Below are 19,744 nucleotides of genomic sequence, written 5' to 3'. Positions count from 1 at the left end.
CCCAAAGCCTGGGAAAATTGGAATGCCTTGGCCTGACCCCCAAATGCCAGTGTGGTGTCCTGGCTAGAATATTGGGCAATGACCTGGGAGACCAGGTATTTAGAATCTCCACTCAGCCCTGAAGCTCACTGTGTCAATCACAAAATAATAGTTTTCGGGGTGGAAATTGTGGGTCTGATAAATAAGGGAGGGGAGGTGGTCTCGCTTACCAATGAGGATGAAGGCAACAGCTATGAGGAAGGTCAGAGCGTAGGCCCTCAGCGGCTCATTGTTCTTTCCATATCCTTTTGCGAAGAAGCCAATGAGGGGGTAGAGATTGTCCTGGCAAAGGCACTGGGGGGGGGGGCGGGGAGAGGCGCACAAATGAGAAGGAAGAAGAAGAGTTTGGATTTGATACCCCGCTTTATCACTACCCTAAGGAGTCTCAAAGTGGCTAACAATCTCCTTTCCCTTCCTCCCCCACAACACACACTCTGTGAGGTAAGTGGGGCTGAGAAACTTCAGAGAAGTGTGACTAGCCCAAGGTCACCCAGCAGCTGCATGTGGAGGAGCGGAGACGCGAACCCAGTTTCCCAGATTACGAGTCCACCGCTCTTGGAGATGTCCAATGGGAGAGATCTTCACAGTTACTTCAAACTTCCCTCAGCAGTGGGTAGTGCCCATTGAGACCGGTAGGCTCATGCTATCACAGAACTGTAAAACTGGAAGGGTACTCTGAGGGTCATCTAGTCCATCCCCTGCTATGCAGGATGGAAGGCAGCAAAGCCTATTGAGATTAAAGCATGGACCTCCACAGCTCCCTTTTCGGATCTGCTAAAAACATTCTTGTTGAGACAAGCCTAAAGGTAAAGGGACCCCTGACCATTAGGTCCAGTCATGGCCGACTCTGGGGTTGCGGCACTCATCTCACTTTATTGGCCGAGGGAGCCGGCGTACAGCTTCCGGGTCATGTGGCCAGCATGACTAAGCCGCTTCTGGTGAACCAGAGCAGCGCACGGAAACGCCATTTACCTTCCTGCCGGAGCGGTACCTATTTATCTACTCACACTTTGGGGTGCTTTCGATCTGCTAGGTTGGCAGGAGCAGGGACTGAGCAACAGGAGCTCACCCCGCCACAGGGATTCGAACCGCCGACCTTCTGATTGGCAAGTCCTAGGCTCAGTAGTTTAACCCACAGCACCACCCGCGTCCCTACCCAGACATTCTTGTTGAGACAAGCCTACCCAGACCCTTAGAAAGTTGAAATAACTTTGATCCGTTTCAGTATTTTAACTTTTCTACATTTTAAAGCAGTGCTACAAATTCGATTTTCTCGTTTTATCTTTCCATAAATTGCTTTGAGGTTTTTTTGTTGGTTTTTTTACAGTCAAGCAGTATATATTATTTCATGAAACAAACAAACAAACCGTAGGTTTTGCTAGAGCTGATGACAGGCATGGTCAGTTACAGGCAACCCCCCCCCCCATTTAAGTGGACTTTACGTTCCGAGGCACTACAAGCACCGGTGAAACACCATCAAGAAAGCCTGCAAACAGCCCGTTTTGTCCCTGCCCCTTTCGGTGAGGTTTGCGAGTCACTTCCGGGTTCAGCGCAATGTGCTTGTGCGCAGTCGCTCGGGTATTGAAAAGTGTGTAAATGCGGGGGTTGCCTGTAATTTGAGTTCTGTGGGGTTTAGAAGGAAGTTGACAGCCAGGGTCACCCCTGGGGTAGTTGTAAGCAAAAAAGACGGGCAAGGCAGGTACAGGCAGACAGTTTGACGAGACAGTGCGCCATGGGGCCCAGTGGGTCAGCCTCCACAGCCTTCCTTACATCTTGAACTCCAAGTAGAGCTTGGGTGTAACACACCCACCCGCCCCCCGCTTCCCCCAAATTACCTGGAAGACCTTGGGGGCAGAGACGAGGCAGGCCAAAGCTGAGGAGAGGGTGGCGGCAAAGATCCCAGCTGTGATGAGGGGGCTGAACGCAGACACCAAGCTCATGGTCTAAGAGACAAGGGAGGCAACAACAAAACCGTATTATGGGAGGGGGAGGAGAACCCCAGTAAACCCAACTACAAGGCCTCAATGCAGTCCCACAGAGAGCCAAGGGAGGAGAGGGAGGAACACAGGTTTCCCCTACCTGGTAGTCATTGGCCAAACCATATTCACAGGTCCCAGCCACGCTGCACTCGGTGAAATTCCACCCGAATTCGCAGGCCCGGCCAACGCAGTCCCCGCTGGTGAAGTTGGCGGACGCCAGGGTGTCGTTCAGGTTGCCGGAGGCGTCGCGGACCATACAGGTGCCTGGCAAGAGGAAAGGCTGCCATTATTTATTTATGTTAAGGTGAAGGGCTTCTTGTGGCCACGAGAGCCCCATGGGCTGGGCTGGAGAGGGGCAAAGCGAGGAGGTCGAGCAGCTGCTATGGGAAAGGTGGCAGGGAGCAGACTGAGCCGTGCGGCGTGCTGCCAGCCCTCTATGCGATCCCGCTGCCTTCAGGTGCTGCGGGAGACACTATTGCTCTGCCCGTGTCAAAGGACGATTCAGCTGCACCTCTGATCCACTTTAATACATGGAATGGAGGCAGGGAGGCACCAGGTGAAAACATTCCACCTCAGACTATGGCTCCATGCACATGATGCTATAAAGCAGGTTCCCTCTACCCCAAAGAATTCTGGGAACTGTAGTTTGTTAAGGGCACTGGCTCTATGAAGGGTAAACAGTAGTTCCCAGGGTGGTTTTGTGTGTGTGTGGTTTAAATATATGGTGTATGCCAGGGGTCAGCAACCTTTTTCAGCCATGGGCCAGTCCACCATCCCTCAGACCATGTGGTGGGCTGGACTATATTTTGAATAAAATTGAACAAATTCTTATGCCCCACAAATAACCCAGAGATGCATTTTAAATAAAAGCACACATTCTACTCATGTAAAAACACACTGATTCCTGGACTGTCCGCGGGCTGGATTGAGAAGGCAATTGGGCCGCATCCGGCCCACAGTCCTTAGGTTGCCTACCCCTGGTGTATGCAGTGCTATTCTTCTAGAAAAAAGAGGTGCTGGAACTCACCATGAAAACCTCCCTTGTTCTCTTATAATGGCAATGGTGCCCACCTGAGAGGTGCCAGAACTGAGTTCCGGCAAGTTCCAGCTGAAAAAAAGCCCCGGGTGTATGTAGTCTTGGATAATTACGTTGCTGTGAAATGTGCCACCCGAGATTCCTGTGGCAGTGAGTTACTAAAGCACCCCACTCCTTCCCTGTGGGCAGGGAAGAGGTTTGTTTTGTATATATTTCTAATGAATGATGTGTGTTTTCGTAGGAACGAGTCAGCATTGTAAGGCGTTCACGTTTTAAAATAAGTCGCTGGGAGACCAAGCAGCAAACATGGTCTAAATTCATTGTTGTCTTCCCGCTAGGCCCCTCAGGGTCAGCAAAAGTGTCTTGGTGCAGCCCTGGCATACACCATTCTTGTAGGCAAGCTCTTTACCTATGGTGGCAGCGATAGCCAGGTACGTCAAGGTTGTCAGGAAGATAGCCATGAGTGTCCCCTGGGGGATGGCCACCGCCGGGTCCTGCGAAGGAAACAGCACAATGAGCAATTGTTTATTTATTTATTTATTTATTTAATAAATATTTTATTAAGTTTTAACAATAAGAAAATTCAAAAGAAATACGAAAACAGAAAAGAATACAAAATTACAAAATACAATAATACAAACATTGAGCACAAAAAAGAAAAAAGAAAAAAAGCACATATAAAGAAAAAACAAAAATTCCCTTTTTTCTTAATTTCTCTTCTTTAGTTAACTTATTTTCCTGACTTCCTCACATCTCCCGATCTTGTATCCCTTTTAAAAATTAATTCAGCAAATTCATGTCCTATTAGTTTATCTGTTATTTATCCAAATCTTACATTTTAACTTGTTGCTAGAGCCCCTGCGATTCATTTCAATGTCATCAACATTCATAAATTTTACAATGAGCAATTGTTTAGCAGTGTTTAGGGTGCGACTGGCCAAGGGCGTTTCCACCTCACTGCTCTTCGGAGGTAGAGGTGAGGCAGAAAGGCCTTCTTCACCTGGTTGCCCTTTGGTCCCTCCCCTCCCAGAACTGTTCGCACCAGCAGCCATTCCACCCGGTCAGACACCTGGGAACCACTAGGTGTTTGACAACACATCCCTTCGCCCCCTTCAGCTGCTGCAACTCCAGTTAGCGGCTTCGGAGGGAAAGGCAGAGCCAGCAAAAATACATGTATCAGATTCAAACAATTATTGGGACCCAGCAGACCTGGTGAGGGTCTACGGTTACGCATACCAACCACCTCACAGGGCATAGCTGTCAACTTTTTCTTGTGAGGAATCCTATTTGGAATAAGGGAATTTCCCTTAAAAAAAGGAAAACCTTGACAGCTATGTCACAGGGTTGTTGTGACGATGAAATGGGGAGGGGGAGAACCAACCTCACCCCCTTGAGCTGCCCGGATGAGAGGTGGGATATAAATGCAATTCCCTTTTGACTAAATTAAACAGAAGCAAAACACAGACCCGGAACAATTTACCTTGAGGTCTCCCGAGATATTGGCACCAGCCAGGATCCCTGTAGCCGAAGGGAAGAAGATGGAGAACATGCCGAAAAAGCTGCCAGATTCGCCTCGCCATTCAGGGCCGATATTGTCCAAGAAGTTATTGGCTTTGGAAAAGGAGGAGAGAAAAGGAAAGGTGATTTACTCAAATGCAATGGGGGGAGAAGCAGAATGTTCTAGCTTTTTAAAAGAGATAATCAAGTCAAACCAAATTTCTGAATTAAAGGTAGTGGTGGTGGTGGTGATAATAATAATAATAATAATAATAATAATAATAATAATAATAATAATAATAATAATAAATAATAATAATAATAATAATAATACCCTGCCCATCTGGCTGGGTTTCCCCAGCTACTCTGGGCAGCTTCCAACAAACAATTAAAAATAAATTAAAACATCAATCATTAAAAACTTCCCTAAACAGGGCTGCTTTCAGATGTCTTCTAAATGTCAGATAGTTGTTTATTTCTTTGACATCTGATGGGAGGGCATTCCACAGGGCGGGCGCCACTACCGAGAGGAACGTTTAGCCCAGTAGGCTTCTCCATTTGACCTGCAAGGCTATTTTGGCCAAGCCAAGGCACACACCTGATGTCAGGTGGGGGGGGGAGTCAGATAAAGATACAGCTGGGATGGAAGCAAGGGGAAGCAAGCCCCAGACGTCAGCTGATCCCCTGTTTTAGGTAGGCTGGGATTGTTTTGTCCCAGCAGGGCAAATCTTACAGGGTGAATGGTTCTGAGAGGAAGCTGGTTGCCTGGGGCACAACAGATTGTGGAGGACGTGGCCCTTACTTCGATAGCTGAAGTACCCCTTAGACATTTTCTCTGGAGTGGCTGGGATGAAGGTGCCCACAAAATAATTGATGAAGGAGATCATGATGACGAAGAAGAAGACAACTTGAGCCTGGAAAGAGAGGAATTATTAAATGAAGCCACACTTCCTAGCAAACCTTTTCTTCACCCAACTGGAAGCCAGCCCTATCTGCTGCTGATTCTCAGGGTCTCTTCTTGATTGACACTCTCTCTTCTCTTCTCCACGGGATGAGAATTCTTCTACTGCTCTTTCTAAAATCAAAGCTTGTTCACACACCCAACCGCCACAGCCCCAGGACTCCTGGCTTCCTGAATCGTTGTGCTCTGTTTTAACTGCACCCCGTTACCCAAATCCAAACATGGTTTCCGTTCCAGTTACCTTGGCCTCCCATTCCATGCCAGCCAGGGCGATGCCCAGGAGAACAGTGATGGTGATCACACCCACGATGCGGATGTCGTTTGTTGGGTCGCTCATCACCCCGTCGAACTCCTGTCAGAGGAGAGTGAAGGTGAGATAGGCCTCAAAGGCAGGTCTGACCTGCTCCCCTGGGTTGCCTTCTCCTCTTTGGGTCCTTGGTTCGTGTCCATCGCTGAGAGCACAGGGGAACAGAGCTGGCAGCTCAGGGGTTGAGTGGTGCCCTCTGCCACTGTGGAACCCAGGGGAGCATAAATGTGGCTCCCAGGCAGTCACACTGCCAGGCACTGATCAGGTGGGAGTTTCCTCACCCAGAACTACAATGACTGGCAGAAGCTCTCCAGGGTTTCAGGCAAGGGACATTTCCTATCATACCTCAAAACTGAACCTGGGACCTTCTGCATGCGATGCCAATGTTCTGCCACCAAGCTTCAGCCCTGCCCCCTCCCAAAGGCTCCTCTTCCCAGCATAAGTGTCTCCACTAGAATATTCTAATGAGCATGTGCAAATTGGGGGAGGAGACTGCTGCCATGTGACATCACTTTTCTTCCCCATTTTTGCCCCATCCAGGAAATAAACATCTATCTGAGTGTTAGAATACATCTGAAGGCAGCCCTGTACAGGGAGGTTTTTAAAAAAATGTTTGAAGGTTCTTGTGTTTTGATATTATGTTGGAAGCCACCCAGAGTGCTGGGGCAATCCACTCAGATGGGCAGCCTATAAATTAAAAATAAATATTGTTTTTACTTTTGTTGTTGTTGTTGTTGTCTAAGAAGAGCCTATGCAGTGTTGCCAATTTGGCCAGAAAAAAACACACCACAACCAACACTAGAATAGTTCAACAGGGCCACCCGATAATTTCTGCAGGTCAAACTGTTGCTAAAGAAATGGATGTAGGGGCCAATACATGGGGCAGGATGGCATGGGAGCGCGTGCCACACGTACCACAAGGAGGTCCTTGACAGTTTCGGAGAAGCCCACCACATGCATGCCCACAGCGACGGCGTTGGCAAAGGAGAAGAGAAGGCCGATGGAGCCGCCGAGCTCTGGGCCCAAGCTGCGGGAGATGAGAAAGTAGGTACCCCCTGCGCCAAGAGACAATTCAGATGTTATTTACTCCTCAGGGCTGGCTCTGAAGATGTGCAGTTAGTGTCAAGCAGCTGATTGGTGCTGGGAACACACCTTCAAAGGGGCCGGCTATAACCACCGACCAGCCGATTGGCCACTACATGGAATCCCCTAGAAGCCCATTTAGAGCAGAGTTTCCCAAACTCGAGTGTCCGGCTGTTTTTCCCTTCATCATCCCTAGCTAGCAGGACCAGGCAGGGGTCAGGGATGATGGGAGTTGTAGTCCAAAAACAGCCGGAGACCCAAGTTTGGGAAAGCTTGATTCAGAGGAAGCGATTTGGATTCAAGCCAGTTTCTCTGAAGGAAGCATTTCCCCCCCAGCAAAGTTGTGTAGATTAGTGTGGGCCCCATATTTTGAGAGACCCTAGGGGAAGATACCCACATTGGGGCTCCTTTCCTGGGTGGACCCCACCCTACCCCACCCCCGCCACGGTCGACACAGCACTCATTTGCTTCCCTCCAAGCCTGGGTTCAATGTGCATCTCTTCCTGGAATGAAAGAGAAATGCATTTGGAAGCTGCTGAGCCTTCTCCTCACTCTTGGAAGCGTTCAGACATTCGGAGAGGTCAGGGGAACAGGTAGTAGGGCCGGCAGTGGGCCCCACAGTGAGGCAGGTGTCTGCGAACGCTGACTCCTGACTCCAGCCTTGTTGCAGCTCTCTGTGGCAACACCACAGCAACCCACTTTCAGCATGTTCAAATATCGTTTCCACACACTTACCAATTATTGCTCATTCCACCTTTATCAATGGCCACATTTGCTCCATACACGTAAAGCTCCATTTTAAACAATTGTAGGTTTCCTCAAAGAATTCTGGGAGCTGTAGGCTGTTAAGGGTGCTGGCAGTCGTCAGGAGACCCTTATCCCCACCCCCTGAGCTACAGTTCCCAAGTTGCTGGTGAAGAGGGATTGACTGCTAAACCACTCTGGGAATTGTAGCTCTGTGAGGGGAATAGGGGGTCTTCTGTTGACTCACAATATCCTTAACAAAGAATACTTTGGGGGAAGTCACGGCTGCTGAAAGGGGCCTCAAGGTGCTTTAAACCAGGGGTCAGCAAACTTTTTCAGCAGGGGGGCGGTCCACTGTCCCTCAGACCTTGTGGGGGGGCTGGACTATATTTTGGAAAAAAAATATGAACGAACTCCTATGCCCCACAAATAACCCAGGGATGTATTTTAAATAAAAGGACACATTCTACTCATGTAAAAACACACTGATTCCCGGACCATCCACGGACCGGATTTAGAAGGCGATTGGGCCGGATCCGGTCCCCAGGCCTTACTTTGCCTACTCCTGCTTTGAAGGTATGGCATGAATGTGGCCGTTGCCTAGCACAGGGGGGCAAAAGGATTGGCTTCCATTTGGTGAAGAGGAAGACGGCTTACCTGCTTTGACCTTGCCGTTGGTGGAGATGGCTGAGATGGAGAGCCCCGTGATGCTGGTCACCACAGAAGACATTATAATGATCAGCCAGGTTAACCCTGGGGAGGGGGAGGAAAAGAGGTAACTGAGTGAGTTAGCAATCCTGTCAGCATCACCAACAGACCTCACCAACACCCACTTTATGAACCTAATGGTTCAGGCCAGGGGTTTTCAACCAGTGTGCCGTGGCACCCTGGGGTGCCTTGACTGATGGTCAAGGGTGCTGCAGGCAACACTTGCCTCTGTCCCTTTTTCCTTCCCTCCCTCCCTTGATGCCTTCCCACATCTCTGCCTCCCAAAGGCTTGCACGGCTGTTCGTTGCAGCTGTCCTGGCTACAAAGCTCCCCAGGCGAATTGTGCCTCTGGGGCTGGTTAGGGAGGAGGCACCTCTCTTTGGGGCAGGGGGTGGGGGCAGCTCCGAGGACTCCCAAGGAGAGGGGAGGCTGAGTGAACACACTCCACAAGGGAGGGTGTTCAAAAAAGGGTGAGAGGCTGCCAGCTCTCCAGGCAAGGGGTGACACAACTGGGCTCTTGAGCCCCACAGGGGTGTGGTAGAAAGAAGGCAGTTGGTCAAGGGAGCCGTGGACTCAAAAACGTTGAAAACTTGCTAGGTACCCCCCCAAAGCCCCACAGGCAGTGGGGTGTCAAGGGGACCAGCCAGGCATGAAGAGGCTCGCCGCGATCGCCGGAGCCCCACCGCTGCATCAGCAGCGAGTGGGGTGTGGGGTGTGACAGTGGCCTGAGCCTGCCCGTGGCTCCAGCGCAGCTCAGAAACCTGAAACCACGAATTGCCACCTGAAGCAGCAGACTTTCAAGGGAAAAAAGGTATTGTCGACAACAATGGACTTTTCAAAATAAAAAGAACTGGATTTAATTTAGATTTGGCAAAGACGGAATCTAAAAAGGAAGTCAACTCCTGTCTTTTGAAGGGAAGATTTTGCAGTACAGTGGTACCTCGGGTTAAGTACTTAATTCGTTCCAGAGGTCCGTTCTTAACCTGAAACTGTTCTTAACCTGAAGCACCATTTTAGCTAATGGGGCCTCCTGCTGCCGCCGTGCCATTGGAGCATGATTTCTGTTCTCATCCTGAAGCAAAGTTCTTAACTCGAGGTACTATTTCTGGGTTAGCAGAGTCTGTAACCTGAAGCTTATGTAACCCCAGGTACCACTGTAAACGACTTGTGAATGGGAAAAAAACTTTGGAGACACATCAGTCTTTAGATACTTTTTAAACTGCACTTTGTTACTTTGTTACTTAATAACACTATATATTTTGGATACAAGAAGAAACTGTTGCTCTTTGTTCTTTGATTTCTTAAAAGGAAGATACAGGAAGTGATTGCAGTACTCTCAGTTTTTATGAATGGGGATGTAGATTTTATGAATGAAAGTACTGAAAGGCTTGGGAAAATTGCAATTAAAAAATAAACAAATCTAAAAAGGACTCTGGATCTTGCCACGTCCTACTTAATTCGTTCTGGAGGTCTGTTCTTAACCTGAAGCACCACTTTAGCTAATGGGGGCCTCCTGCTGCCGCTGCACCGCTGGAGCACGATTTCTGTTCTCATCTTGAAGCAAAGTTCTTAACCTGAGGTACTATTTCCGGGTTAGCGGAGTCTGTAACCTGAAGCATATGTAACCCGAGGTACCACTGTAGTCCTGAACCTAAAAAGCCCAATGTGCACTATATATTAAAAACTGTGTCATGCCACTTTAATCAGCCACGGCTTCCCCCAAAGTGTACAGGGAATTATGGTTTATTAAGGGTACTAATAGTTGTGAGGAGACTCCCAGTTCCTTGCACAGAGCTACAATTCCAAGTGGTTTAACAGTCTGTCTTCACAGAGAAGTGTGGAAATATAGCTCTGGGAAGCTATGAATGTTTAAAGGTAAGCTACTGCTTTAGATGTATAGAGCAGATGGGGGCCTTAGTTATGTTAATTAACTTCCATAGGTCTACTCTGAGTAACACTGGCTACAACTCAAGATTTCACACAAATATTTGAAAATGGTTTCATTAAAAAAAAATCAGATTCTAAATAGTTGAAACTCACTTTCATTAATTACTGACGGTTATCCTGGTTGACAGAACAACCTGACAACCTCAACACATTTCTATCTCTTATTTCGCATATGGGAGCTCAGCTGGTAGAGCACAAGACTTTTAATCTCAGGGTTTAGAGTTTGAGTCCCATTTTGGGCAAAAGATTCTTGCACCGCAGCGGGTTGGGCTAGATGACCTCCCATAGTCCCCAACAACTCTACAATTCTATGGTTCTTCCCTCTTCTCCCCCCCCCACCTTATGCATACGTGATGTAAATGTATTTTCAAACATGCACAGGTGTCCACATCAGGAATCAAGGATCAAGCACAAAAGGGTTGTGCGAAACAGTTCACACAAAAACACACCACAAAAAGAGGAAAGTCATTTTCCCTTTTAGTCCCAGCTGTCCATGGGTAAAAAGACTCTTACCTATCCCGGCTTGTGCAGTTATCCATGGCAAACGAAGGTAAAGGATCACACCCCAGATGTTCAGCATGCACCGGATCTTCGGAAATAGAAGAAGAAGAAGAAAAAAGCTGAGAATCTAATAGCACACCGACACTAGAGATGGAGGAGAAACTCGTTTCAGTATGTATGTGAGCAAGTTCTCAGCTTCTGGAACAAAATGCGAACTGACACACCACTACTGTATCTTTCAAAATTCGCACTCATCCGAATTTTGCTATGCAGTTCTCCAACCCAACGGTGTTTGCATAACTGGGTGTAAAGTGTACATTAAAAGTGAAGACGTTGGTGACAATAACATGCAAAAGTGGATTTATATTGGGGGAAATTGCTTGCGTACATTAGTCCAAACTGCACATCTAAAGGGGTTGGTTAGGACATTCACACTAAACTGCTGGTGAATTTTCATGCAGGGTTTAAAAAAAAAAAAAGCACAAGTTGCTGCAAAATGTGGAGAACTGAATTTAAGATTTGGAAAGTTAGAAACTGAGAGTTTTGGTGCCTCCAGATGTTCTGGACTACAATTTCCATCAGCACCAGACAGCACTGCTTCCCTGGCTGAGTCTGAGGGGAGCTGTAATCCCAAAACATCTGGGGGGCACCAGAACAGCAAAGGTTGTATGTCTCACTGGTTGCCTTTTATGTATATATAATTCAGGACTAATTCATTGACTGCTGCTGCTTCGCTTGCATCTTCCCAGCATTATTGTATACTCCTGGGACTAGATGGGCACCCTTCTCCTTTCCCTGCAATCCAATTAATCCACTCATTTTTTGACTTTACCATGACGCCGGTCACCCAGCCAAAGCGGACTGGTTCCGCTTCCGGTTCGTCAGCTTCCACATCTTTCTCCTCTGCCTCCGTGGCACTGGGATCTCCTTTTGTCTGTGAAAAACAACAATGCAAGGGAATAGGATGAGGGAGTTAACAAGCACGCATTGAAATTTAGGGACAGAATAAAACATCTCAAGTTTGGGAGGATGCCAGCGTTCTGTTAATTTTGCATTCGCTTCTTGTGACGTCTTGCTTGGTGCAATAATAATATTATAATAATTTATTATTTATACCCCGCCCATCTGGCTGGACTTCCCCAGCCACTCTGGGCAGCTTCCAAAAAAATATTAAACTACTGTAATACATCAAATATTAAAAGCTTCCCTAAACAGGGCTGCCTTCAGATGTCTTCTAAAAGTCTGGTAGTTGTTGTTCTCTTTGACATCTGGTGGGAGGGAGTTCCACAAGGAGGGTGCCACTACTGGGCCCTCTGCCTGGTTCTCTGTAACTTGGCCAGAATGGACAGAAGGAAAAGAGGAGAACTTGGGTCGGTCAGGAGGATGATATTTTAATTGCCCAAGTGGTCTTCTGCAGAAATAGAAACCTTTGTCTCCAAGTGAAGAGGCCCATCCTATTGAGTTACACCAAGGGTGAGGAACCTCCGGCATCACAGCCGGCTCAAAACATTTTAGCACCTGAGGCGGACCGCAAAATGGCACACAGCCATGCATTGCCAGAGAATAAGGGGACCAAGGGTGGGAAGAGACTACATGGGGACCAAGGGTGGGAAGAGACCAGCAGGGCCTCCATTTTGCCAACAGGCCACTGTAGAGGTGGCTTACGGAGAGGCTGCTCAAGAGGAGAGAGATCTGGCCTCCAATGATTGTGTTGGGTCTGCTTCTGTCACTGCTGCAGCAGCAGTGGGCAATGCATCCCTTGGAGGCCGGATCTGCTGTCCTGTGGATCCTGCTGCCCAAGGTGGTCGCCTCACCTTGCCTCATGAGTGGGCCGGCCCTGTGTGGCCCTCCAGAAGCTGATGGACTCCAACTCCCATCAGCCCCAACCAGCTTGGCCAATGGCCAGGGGTGATGGGAGTTGTAGTCCAGAAAAATCTGCAGGGCCACAGGTTCCCCTCCTCCATTTAACATGCAGCAAAAGGTCCTTCCTTGCCAGCTGTTTTCAAAAGTGTGCTGTTGCACCCAGTGATGTACGTTTTCTGGAAAACTCTGGCAGATGCCACCTTTGGCGGAAAAGCACCCTCTAGCAGGTCTCACCAGATCTGCGTTTCTGAGCATGTCCAGCGAAGGGCGGACCTTCCGCCGCCCAGGAGGTGCTGAAAGGGCATAGAATTCATAGCGAGGGCAGGCGTCAATCGTGGCCTCGTAATCCGGAGGGTCTGAAAGAGATCCGTTTTCCTCCATCTGCGAAGGTGGCGGGAGCTCCGCCGGGCATTTGGGAGCACTCTTGGCTTGGTCCGAGGGGGGTCCATTCTGCTGCCTGCGGATCTTAAACCGCCCCAGGGAAAAGATAGTCTTATATGATGAGTCCTCCTCCTCCATCGTCTAAGCGGGGTCGTTGTTTTCAGCTGTCAGACGAGAAGCACGGGGAAGAAGCAGCAGAGATGACAGAGTTAAAACATGGCCCTTAATTGTATACCTCAGACCATTCTTGGACTGAAACATTATTTTTCATTCACAGGACTCAGCTCAACAATATATGAATTCACAATAAAGACATGAGTGTCCCTAAGGATATACAGTGCAACATAAAACCCCATCTAAACCAGACATCTAAATATGAGAAAGGGACTTGGGGGACGCAAGAGTTGGTGGCAGGGTGTTTATTGCACTAAAATAGGGCCTGTAATTTTGCACCTGAGGAATTAGCTGGACACCACATCCTGTACAAATGAATAAAGCAAAGGCAAATGCATGTGGAATTTTGGTCCTGCTGCTCTTGGAGTGTGAGCGCTATGCAGGATAACGAAGACTCTGACCCCTTGACTGCTTAAAATGCAACTCAGCAGTCTCTCTCTCTCCCTTGATTCTCACACACACACCGGCTGGAGGAGATGAAGAAAGGAAAGGTGTTAAGACAGGCATGAGTAGGTGGTCAACAAGCAGAGAAAAGAGGGTAAATTATTACATGGGGAGTGAAGAGAAAAATTGCGCAGGAGAGATGGACAGACAGAGATGCAGGGACAGGTATGTCAATGTCTCCGCTCCTTTTTTTACCTGCTCCTCTGATGTGTCTCTCCACTCAGCCAGCCTTCGGCAACTTATCTCTCTCCAGGCAGCAGGTTCAACTCCTGTCCCCCTTTGCCTTATAAAGGTCCCGGATAATGCCAGGCCTAGCTTTCCCAAAACTGGACCCAACAGCTCCTGGCTGCCCTGATCCCTCCCATATATCCACCACCCCTTCTCCAAACAGACAAACTTTCCGAGTGCACAGCAGTGCGGTGGGGGTTGGGGGTTGGAGAGGGAGATGATTGAAGGCACATCCTGTCCACTCCTTACACATCGACGCATGACTTAAAAATCCTATTTGCACTGCCTTATCTGCTGCCCCTACAACGTTCTTTCCACTGGGGCCGGTTTGCACAGGGCAATGGAAACTTGAAAAAAGACAATGGGTGACGGGGAGACTGGAGCCACAGGGATCAGCCTGGCTGGGCGCACGCCGGGCCCATGCGCCAAGGGACCCGGCCATTGAGGTCGAGAACACACGTGTCCCAGGTGACATGATCAATGTGATAGGCAGGTTTAATTGGGGCTGTTCAGGGCTGTGGGGGGGGGGGAAGGTTCTGTTCCATGCTTCGACTGAGCCGCCTGGGTCATGGGTCACTGACACAACGGTGCAGTCGTTTTCAAACTGCATTCTGGGGAAGCAAGGGGTTGTTACTCCATTAGGAGATCCATCAAGGCAGACAAACCTTTGCAAAAGGCAGCTTCCCCGGCACCCCAGCTGACCTGAGCTGACCTTACAATGCGCTGCCACAAAAGAGTCCTGGGTGCCATGATGTGGGTAAGATGTGGGAACTTGTGGGAGCTACTTTCTTCTTTGATGGCACCCCGAGGTCCACCAACCAGTTGCAAAATAGTGTTGAGGGAAGCTGAGGAGGGGCATAGCCAGATGCAAAATGGCGGCCCATGGAGGGGACCAATTACCTCCTGCACCCCATGAGCCACACATACTGGGATGACTCATATGTACAAGTGCAAAGGTGCTATATGTCTGGATTTAATTAGAAGGATTTCTGTACAGTGGTACCTCAGGTTACAGATGCTTCAGGTTACAGACTCCGCTAACCCAGAAATAGTACCTCGGGTTAAGAACTTTACCTCAGGATGAGAACAGAAATCAGGTGGCAGCAGCGGGAGGCCCCATTAGCTAAAGTGGTACCTCAGGTTAAGAACAGTTTCAGGTTAAGAACGGACCTCCAGAACGAATTAAGTTCTTAACCCAAGGTACCACTGTACTGTAAAAACTCTAAGCAGTATATAATAATGCATCGCTGGGGGTTGGCGTAGATAACCCTCCCAACTCTACATTTCTATGATTCTATGAACATAAAAGCAGTAAAGCAGAGAGACTATTAAAAAAAAAAACAAGCAGTAAAAACAGTATCATAAAGACAGGGATTCAGCGGTAAGAGGGTCCGATCTTATGCCACAGGCATACTGTACAACAACACCTGAAGCAATTGATGCATAAATGCTTCATGTATGACTGACTACCTGCCAGCAACAGGAGAGATTTTTATTGCTGCCTCTGCAAACCAGCAATCTCGTTGATTCTTATCTAGGGTGCACCATCAGTTCACGCAGGGCAACAGCGGGACCTAGCTGGCCTAGCCAACCCTGTGTGAGAACTCATTGTGTACCTGTTATGCACTGATATTTTGCATGGATTTCACCAAGGCACACAAACACACACACACACACACACACACACACACACAGAGAGAGAGAGAGAGAGAGAGAGAGAGACAACAACCACAACAACAGCCTGGCCTCCTCCTCATGCCTTTAGCAGCAGTTTGGTATGGAAAAATAATAAAGTGAGGCTTTCTATGGAGATCATCTGCAGAGGAAGCTATTTTGTTAAGAAAGAAGAGCAGGGGGATAGTGAATATTATTATTATTATTATTATTATTATTATTATTATTATTATTATTAAACTCTGGGGTGGGGTGGGGTGGAGCTAAAAGCACCATGTCACACTGTAAGTCAAGAGAGCAAAAACTAACCTCAGCAGGTGACCTGATATTTTTCATTTAAAGATGTTTAAAGTAATAAGCTTGTTTGTTTGCTTGCTTGTTTTATACCCTGCCTGCCCTTCCCAAAGAAGCCCAGGGTGGAAAACAAGGGATAAAGTTATAAAACAATGAAATGCATTAAAAACAACTTATAAAGGGCTTCTTGAAAGAGGAAGGTCTTCAACAGGCTCCAACCCCCCCCCCCCCAAAAAAAACAGAATTTTAACAAAATGTGCCCAAGCACCTGTCAATAAACCCAGCTTCTTTGCACTCATTGCCCAGAACCCTAGGGAAGGCAGGAACAGTCGTGCTTCTTACTGAGCAGTTGAGAATAATGTAATCCTCATTTTCCTCCATATATCCTTGTAAGTAAGCTGGGCTATAGCCTAATTCCATCTGTATCTGTATCTGTATCTGTATCTGTATCTGTATCTGTATCTGTATCTGTATCTGTATCTGTATCTGTATCTATCTATCTATCTATCTATCTATCTATCTATCTATCTATCTAGTAGTGTTAAAATGTAGAGCAGGAGCCTGAAATTACTTCTGGAAGGGGCCCAACTCCTGCAGTTATCTAGTTATCTTCTCAAATATTTGTGTGGGGGAAAGAATGTGGCCAGGGGCATCATCTGGGGAGCCGGGGAGCCAATGCCCCCCAAATTTTAAAGGAGGGGTGCCGCACGAAGTACAATCATAGGGCAAGTTATCTCCATATTCTTTTCAGGGTTGGGGGGACAGCTGGGGAAGTTCTTAGAGGTGGGCCAATGTCTGTCACTATCACCCCTGCCCATTGGCTTATCCTCTCCTCCGAAGCTCAATCCACACCAAAGAAATGTTTGGGGCTCAGTGGTTCCCACGCAAGAGGTCCTAGGTTCAATTCCTGGCATCCCCAGAAAGGTCTGGGAATGTCCCCTGAAACCAAGTACACATGGCATTAGCCGCAATCCGTACCTGCCCTGTAGTTTCTTGAGAGATAAATTGCTGCTGGACACGTTTCTCCTCGAATCAGCGTCTACCTGATTGGAAAACTTAAGCCAGGCTCATTTAGCAGTTAAGCTGAGGGATGCACATTCAAGGTAGTCTTTGCATGTGTGCAGAGGATCCCTTCATGAATAGGAGTTGTTGGGGTGGGTTGCAGGCAAATATGACTTGATAAAGAGGGTGGGGGGGGGGGGAGACGACACATGACCTGGCCATATTTTTCAGCTTCTACTCTGTACATACCAGGCCAGTTGAAAGCAATAGGATTCTCTTTTCAGCAAAACAAGGCAACTCGTTAATCTGAGAGCATTCTCCAGAAGTTATTAATAAGTAAAGGATTTGTTTTAGCTCTTGTTTGTATGTTTAAATGAGAACAACAACAACAACAAAACCCCTAGAGAGCTCGTGTTTTATGTCTCTGTAGACATGTTTTCGCCCACACTGTTTGCAATGGCCTGTGGCGACAAGCAATGCATATTTACCCGTCGAAATGAAATAATTAATACATGTGCCCTTTTTGGCCTCAAAACTCTTGCTGCTGTTGTGTATCGTAGGCAGGCAGCCAGCCGTCCGACGTGGTCGTTTGTTAAGGGCTGGTCCTTGGGATTCTCTCCCATAAAGTTATACAAGGCAGACAGTGGTGTCGGAAAATAGTTTTTATGAGTTGCTCGGCTCTATTATTTGAGTAGCTCTCGGATGCCTGAAAAGGTCACAGGTGGTTCCATGTGCCTTGCCTCTCTTTCTTGGCAAAGGGCTGCCAGCCACCTTATTTTTTTGGAAATGCTCCTATAGCATTTGTATTAGAAAACCAACAGGTGATGTACCCCACTCCCTTGGAGGGGACGGTGTCAGGGAGCCCTCCTGATGGAAGAAGTCAGGGATGATGGGATTTGTAGTCCACCAACAATCCTCCCCATATCTAGGTTAAAAGAGTTTAGCGGTGAAGTTCATTTGCTGACTTTGGCCCAGCTGCTCGCTCTCTGTCTTGGCCTAGCCTACCTCACAGGGTTGTTGTGAAAATAACATGAGGCCGAGGGAAGACAACAGCCCACCACCTTGAGCTCATTGGAGGAAGGGCAGTATAATCATGTCCCACATAATAAACGGATTGCTCTGTTAAAACTCAATCCATATTCCTTTAATTGAGTGACAGCCCATTCAGGTGGCCTTGCCCATGGACTGTATTTTAGCTTTTCCACACTCTCAGGGGAGCTACGTTTTCTAACTTGGCACCAGTTTGGTGGAGGCACGCCTCCCTTTTTTTACATTTGGACATAATGGAACAATTATCAGCTTTGCAGGGCATGGAGGGGGATGGGATTATCCTCCGCTCACCTCTGCAGAACAAATTCCTGGTTAAAGGCAAAAGTTGGCAACGCAGCATAAAGCCAAACGTTACATAATATGCAAAGCGGCAATTAGATGACTCTCGTTTTGGAAGATGTACTGGGGAAATAGTGATGTAATTAAAAGCAGCACTTACACACATAACTACTACCTTACTGAGCAGCATGTTTATTTCTTATCACTCATGTGCTTGCTCCGCTGGGCTGCTTTGAGAGGAAGGGCTGAGTACAGATATAAAAGATCAATGAACAATAAAACATTTTTTAAAAAAATATCTCCAGGCTCTGAAAAAAATATTAAGGCACAGATGACCAATTATTTTCTCGCCAATTGGCAGCTTCACACAGCAGCAGTGATGCAGGCTGGGATTTTTGTGTGTGTGGTTCTTTATATTTCTGCAGAGAATTTTACGTTTTGTAAGTTCATTAGTAGCAACAAATGGGTGCCCAATACAAATGCAAAAAAGAGTTTTACCCAATGCTAGTGCTACTCTGAGTAGGCCCATGGAAAATAATGGAAATGGCTTTCTATTACTAACATGAATAACTTAGGTTCCTTAATTTCAGTGGGTCTACTCTATAGCCCAATATTAGAGGATCATAGCAGTCTCAAAGCTTTTAGCTTTGTTTACTGCATTTGAGGAGAATAAACATGCTTAGTTGGATCAGCGTTTCATTGGTCTTCAGTGGGTGGGTTGAGGACCCACTATTTCAGCCAAAACTGAGGTGGGTCGCTGTAACAGCAGCACTACCACCAAACAAATCTATGGTTTAAAAGAAAGACAGACAAGAAATGGGTAAATATATATATGCATGTTTGGGTTAAGTGGGTTTGAAAAGGTTGCAGACAGCTGCTCTAGAGCACCAGAAATTATTCTGAAGCAAATTTCCCTATGTAAGTCCCCTTAATTACCTAGCCACAGGTCAACAATCCAAAAGGAAGGGAAATGATAATGGGTCTGAAAGTATTGCAGGTGCGCAACAGGGACCAGAACAGGTGGGCCTCTGGATTTGATGGACTGCACACACACCCCTCTCATCCCTGACCATCAGCTATGCTGGCTGGGACTGATGGGAGATGGACATTCAGAGAAGGAGTTGGAATCCAACAACATCTGGAGGGCTACAGGTTCCCCACCTCTGGAACACACAGGAAGAACAGAACACATGACTCACGCCAAGACACACACACAGTCAATGTTCCCAGGACCTCAGTGAAGGGTGACCAGATGTGCGCGCTCACGCACACAAGCAATGCAGCTGCGCCTTTAATAGTTGTGTAAAAGAGGGAATTTCAGCAGGTGAAGCTTTCACAACAACGTACACCTGCTTAGGGAGGGGGTAGTTCACGTTCAGCTCACATTTAAAAGTGAACCTACCTATTTCTGAAGCAATGCAAGAAAAGAAAACTATTGGTAGCTGTTCCGATTCCGCAGGTTTTCCCTGCAAAAATTTGGACTAGCTGTATATTTCGAAAGGTGCAATTCTCTGAATTTTGCAATGCAGTTCTCCAACCAAGTAAATGTGTGC

General features: G+C 47.5%; 1 protein-coding gene across 1 annotated transcript in view; it reads right to left on the bottom strand.

Moving 5' to 3' along the window:
* LOC310691354 (solute carrier family 12 member 3-like) overlaps positions 1-19,744 on the bottom strand; it is a 33,525-nt gene that overhangs the window by 13,055 nt on the left and 726 nt on the right. The window contains exons 2-13 of the mRNA XM_083471118.1: positions 12,900-13,210; positions 11,635-11,736; positions 10,815-10,890; positions 8,304-8,399; positions 6,735-6,874; positions 5,754-5,864; positions 5,354-5,465; positions 4,535-4,665; positions 3,464-3,548; positions 2,119-2,282; positions 1,875-1,982; positions 210-333 (exon numbers count right to left, since the gene is read on the bottom strand). Coding sequence (XP_083327244.1) covers positions 210-333; positions 1,875-1,982; positions 2,119-2,282; positions 3,464-3,548; positions 4,535-4,665; positions 5,354-5,465; positions 5,754-5,864; positions 6,735-6,874; positions 8,304-8,399; positions 10,815-10,890; positions 11,635-11,736; positions 12,900-13,184 — 1,534 coding nt within the window. The 5' untranslated portion in view covers positions 13,185-13,210. The remainder of the gene's footprint in view (positions 1-209; positions 334-1,874; positions 1,983-2,118; positions 2,283-3,463; positions 3,549-4,534; positions 4,666-5,353; positions 5,466-5,753; positions 5,865-6,734; positions 6,875-8,303; positions 8,400-10,814; positions 10,891-11,634; positions 11,737-12,899; positions 13,211-19,744) is intronic.

Source organism: Podarcis liolepis, assembly GCF_965112155.1.
Source record: "Podarcis liolepis genome assembly, chromosome: 13".
Classification (NCBI taxonomy): Eukaryota; Metazoa; Chordata; class Lepidosauria; order Squamata; family Lacertidae; genus Podarcis; species Podarcis liolepis.
This window is presented reverse-complemented; position numbering and strand designations above follow the sequence as displayed.